We start from the raw sequence: 25,012 nt of genomic DNA on the forward strand, positions 1-25,012 counted from the left end.
AGCCATTTAATTTAGTCTCTATCATTCTCATTACTGTACTGTAGTATCTACGTGTCATGGCTAGACAGATGTGATAAGTGGGTAAAGACTACCCTCAGCTTTCATTGAGTTCAGCAGGATGTTAAACACTTTTTTATTGAAAACATTACCTTTATTTTCCCTGTATATTTCACACTTTCTTCAGGCTGGAGTTATGTCAGGTAACATAGTAGTCTATTTTAGTCTAGTAATCTGAACTAGAATCTGAACTAGTCTCTGGCCCATCCATTACATATTCTTTGTGATTCGAGTGCTCTTTTCCACAGTCTCATGAAGGGATATGAACCTTTTGGAGCCTCCTACCCCTCACACATTTTTACTGCCAAAGACAGAGCTTGGCCTCATCTTTCTGTGTTACTTCTACAACTGTTCACGGCATGACAGTCTCAGGTTCCTGTTCTCCTTCTGCCTGGTCTCCCACTCAGCATTTGGGTACAAGACAGAAGCAACATACAACCGTTATATTGTGTGATCTGGCAACCTCTTTCTCCAGCCCCAGCTTGAATTTACAGAGCTGAACAAACAGTTGTCTGTCAGGTTTCTTCACATAGAAACATTGGCTTTACTATACCAGTTTACTATTCTGCTTCTAACAGCAGACACCATTCATAGAAAGAAAACCATTTTTCCCTTGGTAACCTGGACACAGATTACCAGATAGCAATGAGCAGGACAGCTTCATCTCAGTATCAATGCTTATCCTATCCCAGTGATCAGAGCCATTTAACCCCTTAGTCATGAGATTCATTTACTACTTTTTTGTAGTTTTGTCTTCTAAAATACATGTAATTAAATAGATATTGAGGATGGATTGCTCAGAACTGTCTCAGCACAGCAGTAATCCTACTGTAGCATTTCTTTCTTTCTTTCTTTCTTTCTTTCTTTCTGTCTTTCTGTCTTTCTGTCTTTGCTGTCTTTAGCCACAGAAAAGGCTTTCAGCAAATATAAAGAAGATCTGATATGGTCCAGCCATATGTCTTCCCTCTCCTCACCAGCTTTATTTTTCCTTCCTCTCCATTTGTGTGATTAAAGAAAGCTAATAAAGTAGTTCTCACCATACTCATGAAATGACTTACAGTATCAGCCAGTCTGGTGAGCATGATGTACCAGCTTGATAGCCTGAAGGTATTTTTGGCATGTCCAGAAAACTCTGCCTGATGCAGAGTTAGGATGTGGTTGAAATGCAATTGGAACTCATCTCCATGGCAAGCCTAAAACAAGTCAGGACCAGTCTCTTCCAGTTTTTTTTTTGTTGTTGTTTGTTTGGTTTGGTTTGGTTTGGTTTGGTTTTTGTTGTTGTTTCCATACAAATGAACAGCCATTAACAGCTTTGTGATTATCTGGTTCTGGCTGCAGTTTAAACAAATCCATATGCCCCAAAGTAGTGTCCTCTTTTCAGAGACTTTCTGACCTCCTTGAACAAGGGGAATGATCACAGACTGTAAGCTGAAAGTCCTCAGGCACCTTCTGTGCCTCTCCCTCTTTCCTCCCTATCCTTGCCCACTCTGCCAGTGTAGTCTTGCCACCTTTGTGCTGGCTTTAGCATTCACCAGATTTTCCTAAAAGCAGATACAGCTCTCAAATGGCAGAAAGCAAGCCAGTGTTTTTTGCAGGGTTTAAGTGAATTAAGTCAGCTCACAAAGAAATTAACAAAATTGGAGCCAGCACAAGGTAAGCAGCAGGAGGAAGGAAGGATAAAATAGAAGGGGTGTTGGGACCTTGTCCTCCCAGCAGCTATGGTCAGCTGAAATTTACCAGGTCATAATTGTGATACTGTGATCAGCACCATGTTAACTATCTTAGCCACACTTCAGGTGTGCTTAGAGAAACTAGAGTACCAGAAGTAGTTCTTGATAAGTTCTGTCCATTAGCGTCAGTTGTGAACAGCTGTTTGCATGATGTTTGCCTTGCTGTGAACAAATGCAGTTGAAGCACATATTGCCTTGTAAAAAAAAAAAAAGAGGCTTGAGTTTGGGAAACTTTTAAGCTGGTAGAAATCACAGAACCATTTAAGTCAAATGATATCATGCTGGAGAAATTTTAGGCTAACCTACTCAGCAAGGGGTAAGTCATCAGCTGATGTTAGAGGGGAGTGTGACAAAGTTACTTTGGCATAGTCTCTTTGTGAAGCCATGTTCACTTCCAAGTCAGTCATCAGCTAGATTAAATTCATTCTATATAATGATCTTCAGGGCAAGATGTGGGTGGAACTTAGAACATTTCTGTGGTTAAGAGATGATTTTGGTAGTTGATACGTGAAGAGAGTTAGGTCTACTTCAGTGCCGTGGGCCTCATTTAGGCAACAGGGGTCTCAGATGCAGTGTATGTTTTAGGGAATATTGCATTACAGAAGAATGTTATATTCTGAACAAAAGAGGTCTTTAGCATATATGTGCCTATACTGTTAGCAGTGTTACTACTAACAGTCTAAGGGAGCACATATTTAAGAGTTACCTGACCACTGTAACATCATGTGTGTCTACCTTGGCAAAATGATACCAGAGAAGTCATTTCCTAATGACAGGACAATGATCAAAATATTTGGAACCTAAACCCCATGATGTTGAATTTACAGATCATTATGAGATGGTATTTCAAGTCTAAGGGATATATGTATTACCATCATATAGCCATTAGGAAGTATATATATGTCAGTGTTCCTTTAGTTGTATATTCAGAAGACTCAGCCCATACACTTAAAGGATATTTTAAATGAAGATTTCATAATACATGCCTTCACTCACATAGCATATCTTTAACTGTCACAAGGGATTCTTAACAATACTACAGCCTCCCCTTTTCCTTAACATTGCTGAAGGAGTGCTGTAAACATGGGTAGTAAACAGCTTTTCAGCCAGAAAAAATGAGAAACTGTAAAAGAGAAACTGAGTTTTATCATGCCAAGGAGGAGTGGCTGTGGCTTGTGTGCTTCTGCCGCGTGAAAGGGGGGCTTAAAACTAGGGTGAGGAGGCAAGCTTGCTGCTGTCAGAGGGGTTAACAGTCAGTAATTGCTGTTTATGGGATAGATTTCTTCCTGCTCCTCAAACCCCAACCACTCCTCCTGTCTTCTCTCCCTTGCCCTCTCCAGGACTCTGCAGCTGCCTGTTGTTCGTGTGTCTAGTGTCAACCCTGGCAGCCAAGCAGCTACCAGGGACTGGGTGGGCAGGCAGCCCCCAGGCTTTATTCTAGCTCAGCTGAGTTTGGGACTGTACAATATGTGGCTGTTGCTAGCCCAAGTGTGAAACTGCTGCCTCTTGCACATGTAGGGCAGTGCTTATGGGGGACATTCTGAGAGCCAGCTAATGAATCTATACCTCATCACTACCTTGTGCTTAAGTATAAAAATCCCCCGAGAACCATTAACCATGGGAAGAAAATTGTATCCATGCCTTTCCATATGAAGATATAGCTTGCCCTGATTCCTAGCTAATTGCATAGCTCAGTCTTGCCCAGGAGTACAGCTGGGGATATGGTGGGACGTGGAAATGTCTGCTTTCAGAAGCCCTGCCACATTGCTTGAACAGTTCGCCACCTTCCCACTTTGGCTAGGTTGTTTGATACTGCATCACCTTAAAGCCTCTCAGTCCCAGCTCACTCCTCAGGTAAATTTCTTTAGCTTCAGATTGTATGCATTTCAACGATCTGAGTTCACTTGAACAAGAAGTATGTGTGTGTTAGGGGGGAAATGTTGTTTCCTTGTGCTACAGAGACCTAGCTACTTTCTAAGAAAGCTAAAATAAGCCAAAAGACAGGAAATTGCAGCATGCCCAAACATTTTAGGTACCAGCCCTGACTCAACTCCCTGACTAAATCTCCCACACTTGTAAACTTGCCAGGCTTCGGCAACATCCTTGTGCTTTCTTGCCATAGCTCACTAGCCAACACACACCCTGTGGAGAGCCCTACCATAAAGCTGCTCCTTCAGAGGTCTTCTGACATACAAGGAACTGCTTTGGCTCCCTGGAGGCATTCACAGCATACAGAGTTTCTTCAAACAAATGATTTAAACTTCCAAAGCAACCATCTGCAAACAAGTCCCTTTCTCAGTTTCTCCATCCATCATGAAAAAATATTTAACAGTTTTGACCTTCCTGGAGAATACAACTTCTGTATTGCTCTTAGCAGCCTTCTGTGGGGGCATCCCTGAAGCTCCTTTATAGTATTTGCTAGCACTGCCTTTTCGTAGGTTTTCTTGAATTTCATAGGCTGCAGTCTACCCTACATGGGCTCTAGTATACTCTAAATTCATTACACTGGCAAAGAATCATCAAGTAGTCTTTGACTTTTTATTTTTATTTTTATTTAACTCTGCAAATCATAGAGAAAGATACCCACTTACAGAAAAAAAAAAAAAAAAAAAAAAAAAGATTGCCTTTGTTCACATTCTTAAAGGCCTACCATTTGAAACTTGAATTAAGCCAAACTGATGCAGGTACTCTGCAAAGTGCTTCTGCTGTTTAATCCTTTTTATTTCCTGTTTGCAGTAGCTGGAGACAAAATTTCCATTGTTGATGCATGCCAGCTCATTAACTTATTGCAACTTAGACATATATCTAAATTTGCTGATTGACAAGTGCAGCTTTTGAAGACTAGATTAAAATTCATTGTAGGAGCCAAGCAGAATTTTCAAGAATTTTCAGTTTTCTTGTTGAAGCAAACAGAGATTTAGAGGCCTAAGATACTTGGGTGGTTGCTGTTTTGTTGTTGTTGTTGTTGTTGTTGTTGTTGTTGTTGTTGTTTTGTTTTGTTTTGTTTTGTTTTCTTGTTTTTGCAATCCTACCAGCCTACTAAATACCTCTGCAAGTCTGAGCAGCTCAGTCAGTTTAGAATACGGGATGAGGCCCTTGATCACTTGGGACTTTCTTATGAAGATCTCAAGATGCAGATCTGAGTTCTTATTTGAGGAATATTTATATTCAAGCTTAGCCTGAATCTATTCTAAAAATTAAATGAACAACAAAAAACAAATCTGTGCTTGAATGTTACCTCTTCTCAGAGTCTGAAGCTCTGTTGTTAGTCCAATAATTTGCCACCCAGACATCTCAGGTTGATTTTTTTTGTACTTTCTTGGTTTTGTGAAGGGAGGGCAGGGGGTGTGCATGTGGGAAGTAATAACAGCCAATGAAAAATAACCAAAGCCATTATGTTAGACTAGAATTTACTTGCTAGTCACACACAGGTGAATGTGCAGCCTTGGCAATGCTCATAGTGTGTACAGTTCCAGTCAATTTTTAAGGATACATCAGGTTCTTTAAACTCTTCCAGGGGCCTCTGTACAGAAGACATGAAGAGTCTGCCATTTCCTTCAGTAAAAGTTGCGTTTATACACTTGGAAATTTTCTGGAGCATAGTTACAGCAATACACTATTGATATAACATTGCACATTGCAAATAATGAGATGAAAGTAAAGTTTTGGGCAAATGATATATCTGCAGAAATGTAAATATTAGTTGCAAGTTACTGTAATCAGAGAACATCTGCCATGGGTTGCATATTCAGGAATATAACAGTCTGACATTCACATGTTTCTGTGGAAGTGCCACGCCTCCCTCTGATGCCAAGGAAGTCTACTACTAGTACTAGAAGTGGTGGCACACTGAAATCCAAATGACTGACTTTGGGACACTGACTCTATACAGCACTCTCATGCTGGGGCCATATGCCCATCAGCAACCTCACTAACCTCCTAGCACAGTCCTGAAAGCACTAGTCCAGCCACAGACCCACGCATCTTTCCTCTCCCGTCAAATTTCTAATAAATTCATGCCTTGACCAAAAAGTGTCTTCTTTCCTTAATACCAGCTAAGTGAATGTTTTGCAATTTGAAACAGCTTCCAGCAAGACAGACCTCTTAGTGGGGCCGGATCAAGCCCAACACAGGTTTTTAGCCCAGTGTGGAACCTATATGCCTCAGCAGAAGCCAGTTACTCCTATGCTGAAATAAACCGTGGAGCATAGCTATGTGGTCAGCCTTTATAGCTGGTGTAATATTTGGGATCCACACGGAGTGCACTGCTCTGACCTAATACATCTCCTGGCTAAAGCACCATTCCTGCCACCCTCGATGCTTAATCCAACTGCAGTAATCAGTGGAGCAACCTGTTAGCTACCTGCAGAGGTGGAAAGTACCTTTTGGGCACATCCGTGTGGACACCAGTTGGCAGATAAGCTTTGCACATGGTGGCATATTGCCCACTGATGGTTTGCGTGGCCTTGGTGAATGATTCACTGCTGGCCTAAAGAATTGCATCACCTTTACAGTATTTTAATGAAGAACCTGACAGAAAAAAGCATGAGGATCTGTGGGAAAAGCTAATCTAAAATGGCGAATTCAGCACAAACCATTGACTGTGACTTTTCAGGTTTTACTGTTAAAGTTAACAAAGATTACAGAGGAGGAAAAATAAAATCTGGTAGTTTTTGGAATGCAACAGTATTACCAATGGTGATCGTTTGGCAAAATATGCCCTGGGGGAGTCAGAGTCAGTGGAAATGAAGGAGAAGGAAAAGAAAAAATGGTGCTTAAAGATTTTTTTAAAAGATTTCTGCACTAAAAATTGTTTTCTGTACAGCCTTTCAGTGAAAGAGCTCAGGAATGAATTGCACGTGTGTCAGGAAACCACTTATGAAGTCCCTTACTACCATATTACTTGAGCACATCCCATGTTATTAAAAGGTGCAGACCAGTAAAGCAATACAATCTCCTTTGCCTTGTTCTTTACTAAAGAATCTAGAAATATATATATATATATTTATTTATTTATTTATTTATTTATTCTAATGCATGCATGTCAGAGAGATTAAGTGCATGTATGGGAAAAATTACTGGTTGAAAGTTGATTGAAGTCACTTCTGCTCAGCACTACACAAGGGGTTAGAAGCAGCTGTGTTTGGCATTTAATTTTAGCCAGCTACCTGCTTTGTATCTGCAGCCATGGGTAGGTGTCTAGGCTACATATGCAACTTGGGATGAGCGTAAGGGGAAAGGAAGGTTTCTCTTCATCCCTGCACAGAGAGGGAGCCAGTCTAGGCCAGTCATTAGGGAATGCAGAAAATTATTTCTCAGGCCCTGTTCTGGTCCTAGCTGCCAGTAGTTTTTTTCAACCAAAAAATTCTGAGTGCCTCCTTCCTTTTACACGCTTCTTCTTGTAGAGGCTGTGGATGAGGTTACCATTGCGGTAGGTTTTAGCTAGCACAGAAATCTGCATTTTTTGCCAGGCATCATCTCTTCAAAACACACTGCTTTGTTCTCCAAGTCTATAGTAAGGGCAGCGGCAAACTAAGCTCTGGGTTTAGAGTCAGTACACATTTCAGAGATAACTCTTACAGTTTGAAAGTGGGAAATACCATCAATAATGTTAATATCCCTAACCACTTCAGGTGCACTCACTGAATGTATTATTCATACTCCTTTTCAAAAAGCATTTCATATTCTCATACTGATGAAGATATCATCCCTGTTGTAACACATATCAAACTGAGACAGACAGGAAAAGAAAGACAGGCTAGCAAAAATTCATTTTAGCACCTAAAAGCTAGATGCCTTTGCTTACCTGTCCTTTAACCAGTGCACAAACTGTGTCTCAGAGACTGGCTTTGCTTTCAAAGTAAAACACAACTACATGTCCATTTGAGGGATCTGGCCATTGCACTGTAAAAAAAAAAAAAGTGTTGTTTTTGATAGCAGCAGAACACCTAGCTACCTCTGTGCAACTCATTTTCCATATTTCATAGGTGCCAGTTATTCCGTATACACTGTGGGAATAAAAACGTTGTTTTTGCACAGAGTTACTTTGTTTAGAGGGAAGGAATCTGGTATTGAGATATGCTTGCAGTGATAAGAAAGATTAACAGACAACCTTGTAAAATGATCTGGGTTTGAGAATTGAGCCGGTAACTGTGCACAGACCAAGGTAAGAAATATTAAGGATTGCCTCGGGGTCAGGTGAGACTCTGTGTGATGTGTGATTGAGACATACTTCTGTACGAAGCGAGTGTGGAGTCCTGATCCATGGTTCTGTAGCTCCGCGAGGGACATGGCCAGAGACAGACGTTAGTCAAGTGTGAGATAAGAGAGAGAAAGGAAGAGTCTCGGGAAATCTGGTGTACAGTACCCCTCGCATGGTGAAGTGCTTGGCAGTATACCAGGAATTAAGTTGGCCCAGCAGAAGCTTTGGTGAAAGTACAGGTTGGAGAAAGATACAAAGACGTGTTAAAAAGGGTTGCTGAAGGTGTTAAATGTGTGGTATGTAATGTTTGATAGAACTGTTTGAAGTTGATTGAGCAGGGAAAGAGGATGTAGGCATGATCTAAGTAACAGTCTAGAAGCTTTGGTGTATTTGCTGTGGTGTTTGGTCAGTTTCCCAAGTATCAGGGAGGGACGGAGCGGGGGGTGGAGGGGGACAACCTGCTCCACGAGGGGCTTTTCCAGGGGGCCTAACAACCCTTTCAGTAAAGAAATTCTTCCTAATATCCAACCTAAACCTCCCCTGGTGCGACTTTAGCCCATTCCCCCTTGTCCTGTCACCATGCATGTGGGAGAATAGGGGATACCAAGCTGAGACTAGAGGATATAATGATCACTGGGCAATTATTGTATGCACCCAAGACTAGGACTAACTTTGGCATTTGATGATGAAATTGGGCATTCAAATAGTAAATTGTTAGACTGGAATAACAGTGTTATTAATGGAGTGCTCTCAGGCCCTGAGAGCAAAGATATTTTCACCTCTGACTGGAAAAACCCTGAAATGGGGGCAGAAGCAACAATACAGATGGACACTTTTACCTCAGGGGTTTACAGGGCTACCGATTTTTTTGGGCAAGTTCTAGAACAGATTTTGGAGCATTTCCAACCTCACGAGGAGGTGTTACTATTACAATCTGTGGATGATCTTTTATTGTCAGGACAGGAGAAAACAGTTGTGAAGGAAGCTACTAACAAACTATTCAACTTTCTGGGAAAGCAGGGCTTGGGAATATTGAAAAATAGATTACAATATATAGAAAGAGAAGTCAAGTATTTAAGGCATCTAATGTCTGAGGGAAAACGAAGAATAAATCCAGAGATAATCCAGGGAATTATTAAAAACTAAGAAAAAAATAAAAAGTTTTCAAGAGAAAGGTTTTTTTTAAGGAATCAAGAGCCACGAAGTCTGAATGAAAATGGATACTCCCTGATGGGAGAGAAATGCTGAATAAAGCACCAATGAGGCAAATATTAATCATTTTACATCAAGAGAGTCATAGGGAGGTGCAAGCAATGTGTGATGTTGTGCTAAGAAAGTATGTCTCTGTAGGAATATACACTTCAGTGAAGCAAATATGCAGAGGGTGTACCATATGTCAAAAGGTAAATAAAAAGGTCATCTGTAACACACCTAGAGAGAGATGGGAACCAGGGATTCGACCTTTCCAAAGTATACAGGTAGACTGTACTGTTTTACCTAAAGTAGGGAGACTTAAGTACTTGTTTGTCCTAACTGACCACATGACTGGATGGGTGTAAGCTTTCCCCTTGGTATCTGCCACTGCGAACACTGTGGCTAAGGTATCACTGGAGCAAATAGACCCTAGATATGGGATAGTTGAAAACATTGATTTAGATCAAGGAAGTCATTTCACTTCACAAGTACTGCAAGGGTTAATGCAGGCCTTAGAGACTGAGTGGGATTTTCACATCCCCTGAAACCCCTCCTCTTCTGGAAAGGTGGAGCAAATGAACAAGACATTAAAGAAGCAATTAACTAAATTAGTGTTAGAAACCCAACTTCTTTGGGTAAAATGCTTACCTTTAGCACTCCTCCAGGTTCAAACAGCACCAAGAAAGGATATAGGAATTTCACCATATGAGATGCTGTTCAAATTACCCTATCTGGGCAGAAGGGATGAGATACTACAATTCGAAACAAGAGAGCTCCCTTAAGAACTGTATCCTGGGGTTGTCCTCTTCTTTGTCATCTCTCAGGACCCATGGGTTGTTGCCTCAACCCCTCCTTACCATCAACCAGGAAATTGGGTCCTGATTTGGACCTGGAAGGAATCAAAACTCCGGCCTGAATGGGAAGGACCATTTCAAGTACTACTAACCACTGAAACAGGTGTAAGAACTGCAGAAAAAAGTTGGACACGCTATACTCAAGTGAAAGCATCCATCAACCCTAGTACCTGGGACATTGTTTCTACAGAAGACTTGTTGAAAGTTAAAATCAAAAAGAAAAATCTCATAATAGACTGAGCAAGATAAAAGCTTACAATTGTAAACTAACCTTTTATTTTCACAGGTAACTAATGAGTGTGACTTGTGAGTGAGAGAAAGGACTGGCCTATAGGGAATCAAAGTGCTCCTAAGGTGTTCTAGTAGTAGTGTACATCTTATTCTTTGTATTGATAATTATTTGGAAACCTAAGGGTTAAAAATAATATCAGGGAAAAATCGACTATTGATTTTGTTTCTAGTGATTGTAGTCCTCAGAGAAGGCCTTGGTTAACTGGCAACTTGGAAAAGGCATGACCAGATAATAGCAAAGACGGGATACCCTGACAAAATATGGGTGAATGTGACAGAGGGTTATGTACCACAATTTGTCAGGTTGCTGCTTGTGAGGTGTTACCTTGTGGAGATTTGCCTATCGACAATTGAGTGGAGAGAACAAACGTCTCTGTCCTGAACCTAAGACTAGCGGGATGTTTGAAGGACCCCCTTGCCCAAGATGGAGTAATGTATGGTAAATGACCAATCATAAAGGGTGGTCACATACACCCATGTCAACTGTTGGCTTCATGAGGTTAAAAAAGTAAAAAAAAAAAGTAAAAAAAAAAAATTAAAAGAACATATTTAAAGGAACTATTCAGCCCAATTGTCAGCTTCTACAATGTAATCCAGTAACTATAACAATTAGTCAGGCTGATTGCATTACTAACCATACTTACAGTCTCAGAGCAGATGTAACTGGGAGAGACCCAATAGCCAGGATGAAAATAGCTAAATGGAAACGATCCTCTATTGCTACCAAAGATAGGGAGAAACTTGAGGAGAAAACAGGAGGCCCTCTTTGAAATGCAGCAGTTGTCACAGTTAAAGAAATAAAAGATCTTAGGCAAACGTTTGAGATTGAAACAGGATATGGAGATGTGAATGCCTGGATAGAATGGGTCAAATATACTGTCCAGAGTCACAAGCATAGCAATTGTGTAACAATTGCTATGCTTGTGCCTTGGGACAACCGATTGCCCAGATAGAGCCCTTCCCATGGGGGTGGACCAAGGACTCCCAGGGCATGTGATGTATGATTGCATTGTACCAAGAAAAGACTGCCTGGGGAAATGAGGCCTGTAAGTTTCTCCCTTTGGTAGTTGCATTATCCCCTGCTTAAGAGGACTAGTACAGTGGTTAACTGAAACTGCACTATTGAAACAAATGATCATGGATCCACCACCGTACTCAGATAAGATGATGATATTGAGGAGATGGAAAGCAAAGAAAGTGAAGAAGAGGATGATATCTACCAAATTACATCTTAGAGAAAAGTTTTGCAGAAATCAACAATTTATAAAGAAGAAAAGGGGGGAATAGTGGGAATAAAAATGTTGGTTTTGCACAGTTACATTGTTTAGAGGAGAGGAATGTGGTATTGAGATATGCTTGCAGTGATAAGAAAGCTTAACAAACAACCCTGTAAAATGCAGACAAACAGAACCCTTAGAGCAATTATGTGGAAATCACTGTATAAGAAAGATCACCACCTCAAAGAGTGTAAAAGTCAAAAGAAATTTGACTTATAACAGGCCAGCAACTGAAAGCCATGTATGTGAAGCACCAGATGGATTGTGAACCTGGATTACCGAGTCAATGGGGAAACAGGGGAGGGTCCCGGTCATTGAGGAAAAAAAAAAGTATATAATCTGTGTTATGGAACTAGTAGGTGCACTTCTGCTTGTGGGATGCCTGCCATTGTAATCGCAAATAAAAATGCTACTTCATTGAGATACTAGCCTATGTTATTGGCTACAGAGTGTTTCTCACAACACACATTGCAAGCAGGAAGTAGGAGCAGCTCAGCTCTTGGCTTCCCCCGTCTCAAGAGACTGCCATGAAACTGAAAAACACTAAACTAAGACCTAAGTATCTGTTAGACCTTTAATTAGCGACCTAAGGAGTGTTTGCCAAGAGGAAATTTGAATTCAATTATCCAAATAGAAAGTATTTAACCTCTCAATAGCACTCAAGTAATTATAATACTTGTGATTTTTTTTTTTCCAGGAACCTTAAAAAATAAAAAGCAAATTAAAAAATGGCAGAAGGTGTCAGTTTTATGTCATTTCTAACAGTGAAATCCTCTGTTACAAAGGAAAAATGTAGCATTGTCCATGCCTCAGAACCCTTGAGCTGGCACAGAATTGGGCAACCTCAAGTAGGGAGAGCAGGATGCAGGATTCTTGATTTACACCCTGAAACAGCCTGCAACATTGTCAGGGCTAACTGTGATAGTTTTATGTGTGTCAGTGCAACAGTAAACACAACAAAGATCGGCAGGTCATTTCACACAGCTTATAATTTGATAAAGATGCTCAGTCAGTGTCAGAAGGACCAGGACACATCAGAAAAGACTGTGTATATTCCAGTACATTTTGCAAATATTAGTCAATACCAACCAGGTCATTTGCGTTTCAGATTGCAGTAGCAGTTTCAGCCCTGTTCCCCACTGTGCTTTCACTATAAATCCACCCTGAAGTTCCCAGAATTAATTCCAAAGAAAATCATCAGTATTTTCTTTCTTCTCTCTTCACAGACTGTAGGTTGCTTTGGGATTATGTTTATCAGCTGCTTTCTGACAGCCGGTACGAAAATTTCATCCGATGGGAAGATAAAGAATCCAAAATATTTCGGATAGTGGATCCCAACGGGCTGGCCCGGCTGTGGGGAAACCACAAGGTAAGGGAGTAATGCATTTTTCCTCCTACGGCACATCACCTTTCATAACATAACAAAATTTACTTATAAACAGGGGAGAAAGGAAGGGAAACATGTGCATATAAACTACTCCTGGAAGGTCGTAAGCTTGCATTGTACATACATTAGAAATATAAAGCATCCGGCCTCCAGTACTAAAACTTACTCGTCACATGAAGAACCTGTTGGTTTGGTTTAAAGGCATTTAGTTATAAACACTTCTAATTATAAAATTACAAGGAGCATAAGAATTAACGGTCCTTCTCTCTCAAGGCAAATCATTTATTCCTGAAACCTGATGCTAAGGATGTTCTGGTAAGATGTGGTCTACAAAGAGTTGTGTACTACACCTCAGCAGAAGCTTCCTTTCTGTTCAGATTTCACAAAAGGAGATACTGCTGCCCTGTGACAGACATCAAATGCTGCAGGATTATGTATTTCCTTGTAAGATGTTGCTCTTTGTTCGCTGGAAAGCAGTTACTAATATTTGCAGTATGGGGCTGAGTGTGTACACGTATATCTATCTATATGAGTACAGATACATACTCATATCTATATGTGTATATACATATAAGTATAGACATATTGAGTATATGAGTAGTCAGCATAGATTTACAAAGATTTACCTGAGCAACTTGTACAATGAAATGACTAGCTTGGTGGATGCAGGGAGAACAGTAGATATCAGTTATCTTGACTTAAGAAAGGCTTTTGAGACTGTCTCTCCTGTAATGTCAGGCAAACTAATGAATTATGGACAAGACAAGAATACAGTGAAATAGACTGAAAACTGTCTGAACTGCTAGGCTGAAAGGCTTGTGATCAACAGCACGAAGTCCACTCACTAGTGGTATTATCCCAGGGATTGATTCTGGGGCCATTACTATATAACATGCTCATTAATGATGGGACAGAATGCACCAGCAAGTTTTCAGATGATACAAAAATGGAAGGAGTGGTTGATACACCACAGGGTTGTGCTGCCTTGCAGAGAGACCTGGACATTGTGCAGAAGTGTGTTAATGGAAATCTCATAAAACCTAACAAGGGGAAATGCAGAGTTCCACACCTGGGGAGGAATGACCCTAGGTGTGGAACATTCTTACTAGGAAGGTGATCAGACACTGGAATGGGTTGTCCAGAGAGAGATAGGAGTCTCTATTCTTGGAGATTCTTGGAGATGTTCAAAGCTGGAATGGACACAGATCTGAGCAACCCATTCTAGTCGTCCCTGCTTTGAGTAGAGAGATTGGACTAGATGATCTCCAGAGGTGCCTTCCAACCTTAACCATATTGTTATTCTGTGTATGAGCACACATCTTGATACAGTCAAGATTTTCGTGTGTGACATTAAATCTCTCCTAGAGGTTTTGGGCTGCAGCACTGGGAATGGGATGAAGAGTTCTGTGAATGAAGAGTAGTACTGCCCTTGCCTCACCTACATGCTGATAATTAGGCCCTGTGTTTCTCATGTTGGCTGTCTGAAAGTGAAGCTACTTCAAGACATTAGTCACTTGGGACACACAGTGGCCTTTTAGCATATAAGAAATGGAAAAAAAAAAAAAAAAAAACTATTTCAGGGGGCTTCCCATTGAGCAGAGTCTAGATTTTTCAAAGAAAACATTGTCATTCTTAGTGTTTAATTATCACAGGAGCTCTTCATACTTTAGAGGAGGAGTAGAGGTCAGGGCAAGCAATGGAGGTCTGTTACTAGGAGCTATTTTGGACAGGCAGATCAGTCTCATTTAATAAAGGCAGGTCAACACTATAGACTTCTGCCTGATCTTGGATTGACAGAGATATGCCAAGCCAAACTCTTAACATGAAGGCTCACAGAGCAAAAACATGCTTCTTCTAGTTTGCCTTGTTTTGCCTATGGCAAGGCAGCTTCTTAATACTCATGCAAACATGGTTTTGCCAGTGTAGTTCCCTCTCTGCTGGAGTTTCTTTGCCTGCATGGTAACCAGTGATTCTTGTACCAGAAAAATGGTCATCGTGTAGACATAGCCTGAGGGACTGATCCTGTTATCCCAACCCAGGCAAGTACTGTGATGGCGGGCCCCATGCAGCTCTGCCTATGCCCATCACTGCTGCCTTGTGACACTTGGCTGAAGTGAGGTCGTGCCTCAGTCACTCTGCAGTGCTCTGGCTGTGGGGTCAGCAGTTCCCAAAATGAAGGGGAGGCTCTGTCACAGAGGCACATATACAATCTAATGGACCACTTGATTTACACCCCTATAATGAGAGGAGAAACAGTCTCTCAGTCTCCACAGTGCTCAGTAAGCATTAACTAGTTAATGGAGGGGATTCCTAGAGGAACAGCGCTCTTAGCAGGGATTGCTGACAAATGCAGTCTGTTAGCCACTGTTCTTATGCTTTTACAAAAGGTGGGTTCATTAAGAACAGACCTGTCACACCTCATGTGGCATGAGCATCTCCATCTAATATCTCTTTTTGTGGTTGCTGAAGCCTTTATTTATGTGTGATCCAAGAAACTGTAGAAAAACCTCAGCTGGAATTTTTGGTAGACATTCTAGCTTAAATTGCACTGTATGAAAAGAGACCCATAAAATTTTCCTGATGAGGGCTGGAGGGGCAGGATGGGGCTGCAAACAGCAGAATAATAGAATGTGTAATTTCTTGTACTGGCTTGGTTATTTTAGCTACCTGTGATAGCTCTGCAATTTCTTTGGGGGTTTAGGAAGGTTTTAGTGAATCGTCTTAACACGTTTTTCCCTTTTCTTTTGAAAAAATCAGAACAGAACAAATATGACTTATGAGAAAATGTCCAGAGCCCTACGCCACTACTACAAACTGAATATTATCCGGAAGGAGCCAGGACAAAGGCTTTTGTTCAGGTAATTTTTGCTTTTCTTTGACATTCCTTTCTACAGACAATTCATTTTTGGAGATGGAAGATGGAATTCTTTGTGTGATACTTCATTGCCACAGCTCTAACATCATTGACAATGGGCATGCATTTGTAAAAGCTGTCTAGACCGGTGCTTCCCAGCTTTCAAGACAACTGCATCAATTTAGAAAAATACAAGCCTGCTTCAGTGATCAGTGGAGTCAGTAGTAATCTTTTCACTCGCTTCAAGCAGGCTGTGCCATTTTTTAAGACCTTAGCTAACTGATTTGTCATCTCAGCCAAACTACTGGAAAATCCAGTCCATGTTCAACTCCTACAGACACAGCTGCTAGTGAACGCTAAGCAGGAATCTGGCATTTCCTCGAGAGCATCAGCATCACAGAAGAGAAGTGCTGATGAACTTGTCTTTGGCAGCAGTGCCTTCAAGGAAGAGAGAGACCTGCAAGAGCTGCTCATAAAACATCAGATAGGATGATACAACCGAGAATTTAGGAAATAGGACCCTGAACAGTGTAAAGCAGAGGGTTAATGAATGAACTTGAGTGCAACTGGCAGAACCACTGAGTGTGAGCACTCCAGTTCTCTGCAGGCAGGATCAGGGAATCCTAGAGCGTAAGTCTGACCCACAGAGTGCTAAACTCAGGCCAAAGGCTGCTTTGGATCTGGTCTGGATTACTGGTCTTGATCCAGTAATGTTCTTGGAAATGATATCAATAGGAAGGCAGTCTTGGAGTTTGTTTTCTTAAATGTCTAACAGAACTGCATTAGTACTCAGACTACCTGAAGAGGTTTCTGTGGAATGTCTTGTTGATACCATTTTAGAAAGAGACTTAAGACAGAGAAAGGATAATGAAGGGAAGAAGGAATCACAGGCAAAATCAACTGTGTTATTTCAATTTTTTTTGGCAGAAAGTTAAAGCAAAAGGAGCCTGGGTTGTTGTGGCCTTGTGTGAAGATTACACTTCCCAGGGGAATTCTGTGATACTGAATAATGCCTGTGCTTATCTTGGAGCTTTTCCTTTGGTGGGAGCACAAACAAAACAGGAGTCCATCTCTCCTCAACCAGGCTGCCTATTTTCTCAGAACTGTAGAAACTTAATACCCTTGGAGTATACCCTCAGTCAGATTTGCCCAGAATTGACCAACAGATTCAAAGGTCACCAGGCAGCATAAAACATGAGCATACAAACCTCATTTCCTTTGGAAACTGGGGGGAAGGGAACAAAGCATTTTTTGCACAATTCCCAATAAGAACTTATTAATGTTGTTTTCTTAGACCTATTTATATCTGAAGAGAAAAAGAAGAACAGCTGCAGAAAATCAAGCCATTAATATGCCTTTCTTGGCTATTTCTCACAATCAGAAAAAAATAGGAAATGTGACTTTATAAGCAACATGCAGGCAGTTGTCATCTGCAGATATCTGTACAGAGCTTTAAGTTTAATGGAGTCAGAGGAGGTCTTCTAATAAATGGGCAGAATGCCTTCTGCAACAAAAGAAGTCATAGAAACTGTTTCTTCGTTGGCAGGTAGTTCTGGTCTGGTTGATTTTTGGTTTTGGTTTGTTTGTTTGTTAGGGTTTTTGTTTTGGTTTGGTTGGTTGGTTTTTCTTTTCAATTTATTCAAATGCTATTACAAATACTTTGGGTTCCATGACGTGACTTAAAACACAGACCAGAAAGAATTCCTGAAGTAATGCTGTACAGTTCTTATCAGCCTATCTTCCGTGTGATTTAGGAAGCAGAACAGACAGAAGGTAGGGGGACAGTGGTATTGTTCCATTTTGATTTCATCCTTACTCAAGATCAACAGGACAAGCACAGGGTTTAAATCAGGGCACAGTCTGGCCTGTAGGCTTTGGTGAGTTTTCACTGGATAGCCAGGAACTGATTCACCACTTTTGTATGCTAGTTTTTGAGCACCGTAACACCATTTATATCGGCACAGTTCTTCCAGCATACAAATGGGAGTGACACAGAAGTGAGTCACAGCTGATTTCTTTTTCATAAATGCATATGTGCACATGATTTCCAAAATTAGAAGGGGTGGCAAAAGGTTAGTTCCAGGCAGTGCTATGCATTTGCTGAGAGTCCCAAACTGAAAGCCCTAAACTTTATAAACTTGGAGGCAGCAGAGTAGGCAAATCTTGCCCGTTAGCTTCAGCAGTGATTTTTCTGTGTCACTGATAGTAATGAGGCTCCTGTCAATTGGTTTTGTTTTCGCTGGGGCCAGGATACTGAGCATATCATCAACCTAAGTAAAATTCCTCTGATTAACACATTTTGTACTGCTGAATGTTAGCCAGTACATAATTAATGAAAAAATACAAAATTTTGTAACACTTCCAGCATAAACATGTCCTATTCTGATTTTTCCAGAAGTACTTACAAGTTAGGAAAGTGGTTTGTGTTTAAACTAGGATTTCATCCTTCCTGTGCCATTTTCTCTTCCTGCGCCATTAAATCCAGAAAGAAAAAAGCAGAGCTCTTCTGTGCTGTCTGTATGCAGTGGTACACAAAAGCACCCTGGCAAAGATCAAGACTGCAGACCTGATCTGCAGGCTGGTGGATGTCCTTTCCCATTTCCTACTGCTGCCATGTCTCCCCAGAGGCAGTTTCTGTTTCTAGCCCCCTGCAGATTTACTGCATCAAGACATTAGTGCTGTGGCATTTATTTACAGAAGACACTGCTACGTTGCAATTACACTTGGCTACAGTCACACAGGAAGATACTGTCTTTGTGCACAGTTCCCTTTTCCCAGTTAAAGCTTAGCCCAAAAGCTTTTTCTCTCAGGGCTTTTTTCATTTCCCAGAGCTTGTTCTGACTTGGTCCTTAGCTTTTTCCAGACCTGCTCTTGTGGTGTTTCATATTCATCTTCACTCACCTGCACACAAGCTGGCAGAAATGAGTAGCCTTATGCCTCTCCATGCCTTGCAAGTGATTTGCTTTGAAATATGTTGACAATAAAGATTACTTACATTTCTGTCACCAGATTCCGTAAATGAGTGGACATGTGGCATGCTGTCATCTTACATGGCAACAGCAAACAATATGAAGAAAAAGAAGTAAATATCATTCTTTGGAAAAGACTGTGGGTTTTGTTTCAGATTTGGACTTTAGAAAAAGGGAGCAGGAGAAAATGCTTGTGATTTTTCTTACTTCATTTCCATGTATGGGGAAGAAAGATACCGGTAGGCTGGGGAAAAGCTGGGAAATACCAAGTCATACCAGAGGATACAGCAAAGATGATTCTGGGGAGCTGCAGAGGTCAGGGGACTCAGCATCTTGATAAGGAGAAAGGCTGAGACCACTGGGAAATCAACTTGTTTCTCTGTTTTGCAGGTTCATGAAGACCCCAGATGAGATTATGAGTGGCAGAACAGACCGCCTCGAGCACCTTGAGTCCCAGGAACTGGATGAACAAACATACCAAGAAGATGAGTGCTGAAGGGAACTGGTGCACCGCCTCTGTGTGTCCATGGGAGAAACATCTGCCTGGATGGCTGGCACAATTTGGGAGGGGAAGCAACAACACAGAAGCAGTACTTGCAGTCTCCACTTGGCTTGAAGACCATGCAGGACCTGAAGCACCTTAACAAAACAAACTAACAGGCAGAAGTGGTGCTGGCAGAAAAGTGAAGGGGAGAAAGCCTGGACTTATGCACTACTTCACTGTTCCTACAGAGTCTCCCTTGAGTTGTTTCTGTCTTTTTGGTTTCATTTTTTTTTGTTTGCCGTTTTTCTTTTTTTTTGTTTGTTTGATTTGTTTTTTTTTTTTTTTTTTTTCCCCCTAATAAACATGCAGTTTGATTTTCCTTATCTCACATAGGACAAGACATCAGATTATGCTTTTTTTGGGGGGAAGGCTCTCCTATGGAAATAGAGCGCTCTTATTTTCTGTGCAAGTCTCATGACGTAACACTGCATAATACAATAGCAACAAAGGAGGGATTTGCTCAAGGGTTCCAGTTTGCTTGGATCAATGCGTATGTGCTGCGACTGGGAAATGTGTTGAAGCTACCAAAAGAATTTACCACACATGTCTATCAAATGAAGAGGAATCACCCTTCATGTATTGGCTGGGATAGCATCCCAGCATAGTTTGGGCTCATGAGTCCTGCAAGTGGCTATTTACTGCTGGCATATGGACCAAAACCAATCACCTAAGTGCTCCAGGGAGGAGAAAAATAAATGTGACAAACCTCTGCAATAGACTGATGTTGACATTGTCCCTCCTTCTAGCAAAGAAGTGATAGAATGGTGTGGGGGGAGAGGGGCAGGAACTAATATAAATATATATGTATATAGAGAGAAACGTTTCATATATATATATGTTTATACGTAAATGCCACAATATATGCACAAAGCAGAATTTCAGCTCAAAGCCTTTGATAAAAAAGCAAAGGCTGAAACATCTGAAATTACAAAAGGGACTTTTTTTCTTATACCTGCTAGCAATTTTGGGGTGAAAGGTGAAGGACCGTTCCTTACATCTTAAGGACAATGCAAAGGGATCCATCATACATGTATGGTTTGTACTACTCAGAAACTACTCCAGGATCACTTTGTGCCACTGGAGAGGTAGATTATTCACCAATCTAAAAACTGGTGGTAGAGAACTAGAGACCAAATAGCTGTACTGATACCTTGGAATTGATTTTGGCTTTGTTTGTTTATGCCTCTCACAACTCTTCCCCACCCCACAGCTTTGCCATCCAGGAATCTTGTCTCAGCTTGCCTGTTTTTAACGTGATTTAAAAGACCAGAAAAAAACAAAACAAAACAAAACAAACAAACAAAAAACACTAGATAAATGTTTCTTTCTTGGGTTTTGTTTTTGTTCTTTGCAAGGTACCCTGTTTTTTACACCTCTGATTTGTTTTGCATCATGAGGGTGCTTTGCATGAGGCAAAAAGCCACTCCTAGTTTGGTTGCCGGAAGCTCAGCAGCCCTTAATGTCTGATACTAGAGAAACTACTGGCCTTTTTCATTTCACGTTGCTCTGTCCATCATGTCAGGGAAGTCTGTGGTGTCCAGGTATCCAGCCATCCACCAGCACTGGGCCTTTTAGTGGGAAGAATACCTAGCAGCAGAAATGATACTTGCAAAGGGAGAAGATACACAGAGAAACTGCAGGAATCACATGACGTCTGGAAGAAATCAAGTCCACATCAGTTCATTAAAAACAGAGAACCTCTTTATGGGAACACGAATACTAGAAATGGGAAAAAAAAAGAAAAAAAAAAGAAAAAAAAAAAAAGTGGGTTAATCGAATCCATTCCTACCAAAAAAAGCAAGGTACATTTCCATGATTTCCATGATAGCACTTCTATCAGCTATTCTACTAACATGACTTTTGATCTTACCCTATACTTAACAAGAGGGTTAATCTATCCAGAAAAAAAAAAAAAAAGAAAAGAAAAGAAAAGAAAAGAAAAGAAAAGAAAAGAAAAGAAAAGAAAAGAAAAGAAAAGAAAAGAAAAGAAAAGAAAAGAAAAGAAAAGAAAAGAAAAAATAGTACTTGGCAATGAATAGTGGCCTGTATGTTTAAATAGAAATAGTCCAAGCTCACAAAAGACTTTATTGAGTTGCAACTTTAGAAGGAAAAGGTTTGTTAAGGACAAAGATAGGCATCATACAATTAGGAGAGATTTTTCAGAGCCAGCATCTGATGAGGAGCAATGGAGCATACATCTTTCCCTGAGCTTTTCCCAGCCACATTTTTTTATTATATTATAATCAAGATGTTATACGTCCCAGCACACCAAGTGCTTGACTTTTTCTGCCTCAAAAGAAAAGACGCAGGAGTGTCCATAGGAAAGATGAGCAGATGACCTGTCACTGCCATGACTGAAGTTCTTAGAGCTCATGAGCTGTGAGACACAGGGATCCCGGTGCTCACAGGCCTGAAACCAAGTGTTCCTTGAAACCAAGGGGCCAAGGTGATACCTTGCTTACTCACCTTGCTCAAGGGCACCCAAGTTGAGGCTGTGCCACAGGAGCTGGAGTGAAGAAAGTGCTGTGTGTCCTCTCACTTAACATGTAGCATGGAGGGAATTTGGAAGTGTCTTCCTGGGGTGGTCAAAAGAATAATTCAGAGGATATTGTGAATGATAGATGAAGTAGCAACACCGAACTGTCAATGTAAAGAAAGTCTCTTGCTGTTTCTTAGGATGTTCAGCAGTAGAAAGAAGCACAGTTTACATTGAACAATTTGTGTCCATTACTGCTTGGGCTGTGGTGCCTGCATGCACTGCATTATTTTCTTTCTCCTGCTCCAGCTACTGTTAAGAGATGCTGGGGAAAAAAAAAAAAAAAAAAAAGGAAAAAAAAAAAAAAAAAGACAATAGGAAGCTTCTATTTAAAGTGCTTCCTGAGCCACATAATTTTGTTATGGTCAAGGTGCACAAAGCAAAAAATAGGGAACTTGAGATAATCCATCAGTGTAAGCCCATATGCTCACCATGTATGCTAGCAAGAAGTTTGTCTTCAGCACTGTGTAAGGCAAGAAAAAGCAAGGAATCCTGAAATTCCACGTGCCGCCCCATGGGTAAAATTTGTAGGGAAAATTTGGTGCAGGAAATATTCACCTTTACCGAAAATGCAGTCATTTGCACCTGCAGAATCTAAGTCAAAGGAAAAAGATTATTTTTGCTGACTGTCAGGAACTACCTTCCAATTCACACACAAAGGACATCTTAGGACAACTTCTTCTCCACTGCAGATGTAGGTTTCTCAGGAGGTTCAGGTCAGTTTGGATCAGGCTGTTCCCACAGAGGTGCATCCTGGCAGGTCCTGCCCCTAGTGCTGTGGGGAGGAGCATGGGTACCAGAGGTGTGGGTGATGCTGCAACTGCGCAGGCTGCAGGGGCTCGGGATGTGGTGAGGGACCTGCAAGGTGTGAACTGCTCCTTGGGGTCTTGTCAGCAAGTTTATCAGCTATGACTACAAAATAAAAATAACTAAGAATAAAAACAGGCTGCAGTAAGCAGATTCCCCTCTACCTCACTTCCCAGTAGCAGATCCGTGGAGCCCAGTGTTCCCATGCTGAGCTTCAGGAACACCTGGCTGCCTGTGTGGGCTTAGCAAAGGCAACATCATCTTTCCACCAGCCCTGACACCTGCCTCTTCTCCCCAGCTTCTGATTTCCCAGTGTAGAATTTGCCAGCAGCACAGAAGCCAAACTTCCTGCCCTTCCAACCATAACAAGCAGGAAAAGGGAGAAAGAGCCCAAGAAATGCCCAGCAAAGGATCGCAATGCCTTACAGTTCGGTGGGACCTCCATTGCCTTCAGCTTGCTGCAAGGCTGAACAAGGCACAAGCAGTCAGGTAGGACATGCTGCAGCTCCACGACAAAATGTTTTCTGGCTTGACATTGGAAACTTTTTGACCGCCTCTCCATCCCAAGAACACTACTGAGGCCCTTCCTGTGAACACTACGCTGCTGCCACCATCCCCAGGTGCATGCATGCAATCCATGTATGCATTCTCCACATCTCTTTGTCAGACTGCAACCCTGTGCAAATCCAGAATGCATCAGTTTGAGGTTTTTTGTTTTGTTTTTCTGATTTTTTTTTTAAATAAAATTCTAATCTTTTTATTGATGGTGGCTTTTTGTTTTTTTAAGGTGTGGGGTTAAGGGACTGAATCAAATGAATGTAACAAAACAAAAACAAAAACAAAAAAAAGCCTATTCTCAGGGCCAGTGAGTTGCAAATAATTTTTAAAATGCCTGTAATTACATCATCTCAATAAAAAAAGATTTAATATAAAAATGGGAATACCAAATTTTGTTGGTGCAATCATTGCTAAAAGGTCCTTTCTTTTTAAGAACTATGGTACCTGAGTATATAAGGTACAAAGTATCTGCTTTCAATCAGGAAGAGAAACCTGCAGACTTCCCATGCCCAAATGTGTATAAGCAGAGCCTGGATCTTCCCTGGGAAGCTTTGCTTGGAAAAGTTGATGCTGTCCCTTGGAGTATTTACTTTGCCACCTGCCCTTAGAGGTCATCAGAGCACCCCGATATTACCTGGATGGGGATACGGGGGTTCTCCTCCCTTGTCTTGGAGACCATACAGAAACAAAAAATAAAAAATAATGAGAAGGTGTGCTGATTCTGTTGCAGCTTTTGTGTCCTGCTAAATAGGCCAGCTCAAGGAATTTGAGAAAAGTAATTATTTCTGCAGTATTCATCGTAGAAAACTGGTCTAGAAACAAACCCCCTAACGTGCTGCTGTTGCAAAAAAGGGCGTCTTCATTATCCTGTCTTCACCCTTAAGCAGGTGAGACACAAGAACTTTGATGCCACCAGGTCCTGGATGCTGAGGGGACAGCAAGGTGATGCACCATCCACTTCTTGCTGCTGACCATCACTCCCTGCAGGACTGCTTTTCCCCTGTCGAGTGCGGTTACCTGCGCTTATGGCAGTGTGGTCACAACCACCACATGTCACAACAAACACATCTGGTCAGTGCATCCCAGCTGTGGCACGTTGGCCACATCTGGTGCTCCTTGTGGTAGGAGCAATTTGTGGTGGGTTGGAGTCATTCAGATCCCAGCTATGGCTTGGGATGAGCCCATGATAATCTGGCTGATCTGTGGGTTATCTACCCAGCTGCTTCTTGATCAGTATTTCTTCCTGTTTTCCTTTCATTGTTGTTGTTTTTAAACCATGAGGCAAAGGACTAAGTGCTAAACAAACCCTCCTGAACCAAGACATCACACGAGAAGGAAACTGTGTGTTGCTCCACAATTCTGTCCCTTCAGGCCATTGCCCTTCATTTTAGAAGAGGAAATAAATGTATCCTACACACTATCTCAGCTTTCTGTGCATTCTAGACAATGCCACACACTGCAGGTTGAAGGCATTTGGAAGTTCTTGGTGGTTTTGGCTATCACTCCCTTCAGCAATAGGCTTGATCCTGCCTCTTGAAGCCAGAGATCTCAAAGAACACCCTTTGGAGGTTGCAGCACAGGAGAAGCCCAGTAGCATGTGTTCAGTACATTTTTTGCCTTCCCTTTTCAACAGATTCCTCTCTAAAGGGAAGCTACCAAGCCAATACCAGCAAGGGGATCACGGGTGATGCATGTGTTTGCAGACCACAGCTACTGCTGTCTCTACAGTGCCAAGTCCCTTCGTAACACCTC

The 25,012-nt window shown here is 41.4% G+C and overlaps 1 protein-coding gene across 1 annotated transcript in view; it reads left to right on the top strand.

Moving 5' to 3' along the window:
• Window positions 1-22,210, top strand: part of ETV6 (ETS variant transcription factor 6) — a 142,895-nt gene extending 120,685 nt beyond the window's left edge. Inside the window, exons 6-8 of the mRNA XM_082751822.1 lie at window positions 12,832-12,974; window positions 15,750-15,850; window positions 19,206-22,210. Coding sequence (XP_082607948.1) covers window positions 12,832-12,974; window positions 15,750-15,850; window positions 19,206-19,311 — 350 coding nt within the window. The 3' untranslated portion in view covers window positions 19,312-22,210. The remainder of the gene's footprint in view (window positions 1-12,831; window positions 12,975-15,749; window positions 15,851-19,205) is intronic.
• Window positions 22,211-25,012: the final 2,802 nt, after the last annotated feature.

This window comes from Aythya marila (assembly GCF_965140915.1).
Source record: "Aythya marila genome assembly, chromosome: 1".
NCBI lineage: Eukaryota > Metazoa > Chordata > Aves > Anseriformes > Anatidae > Aythya > Aythya marila.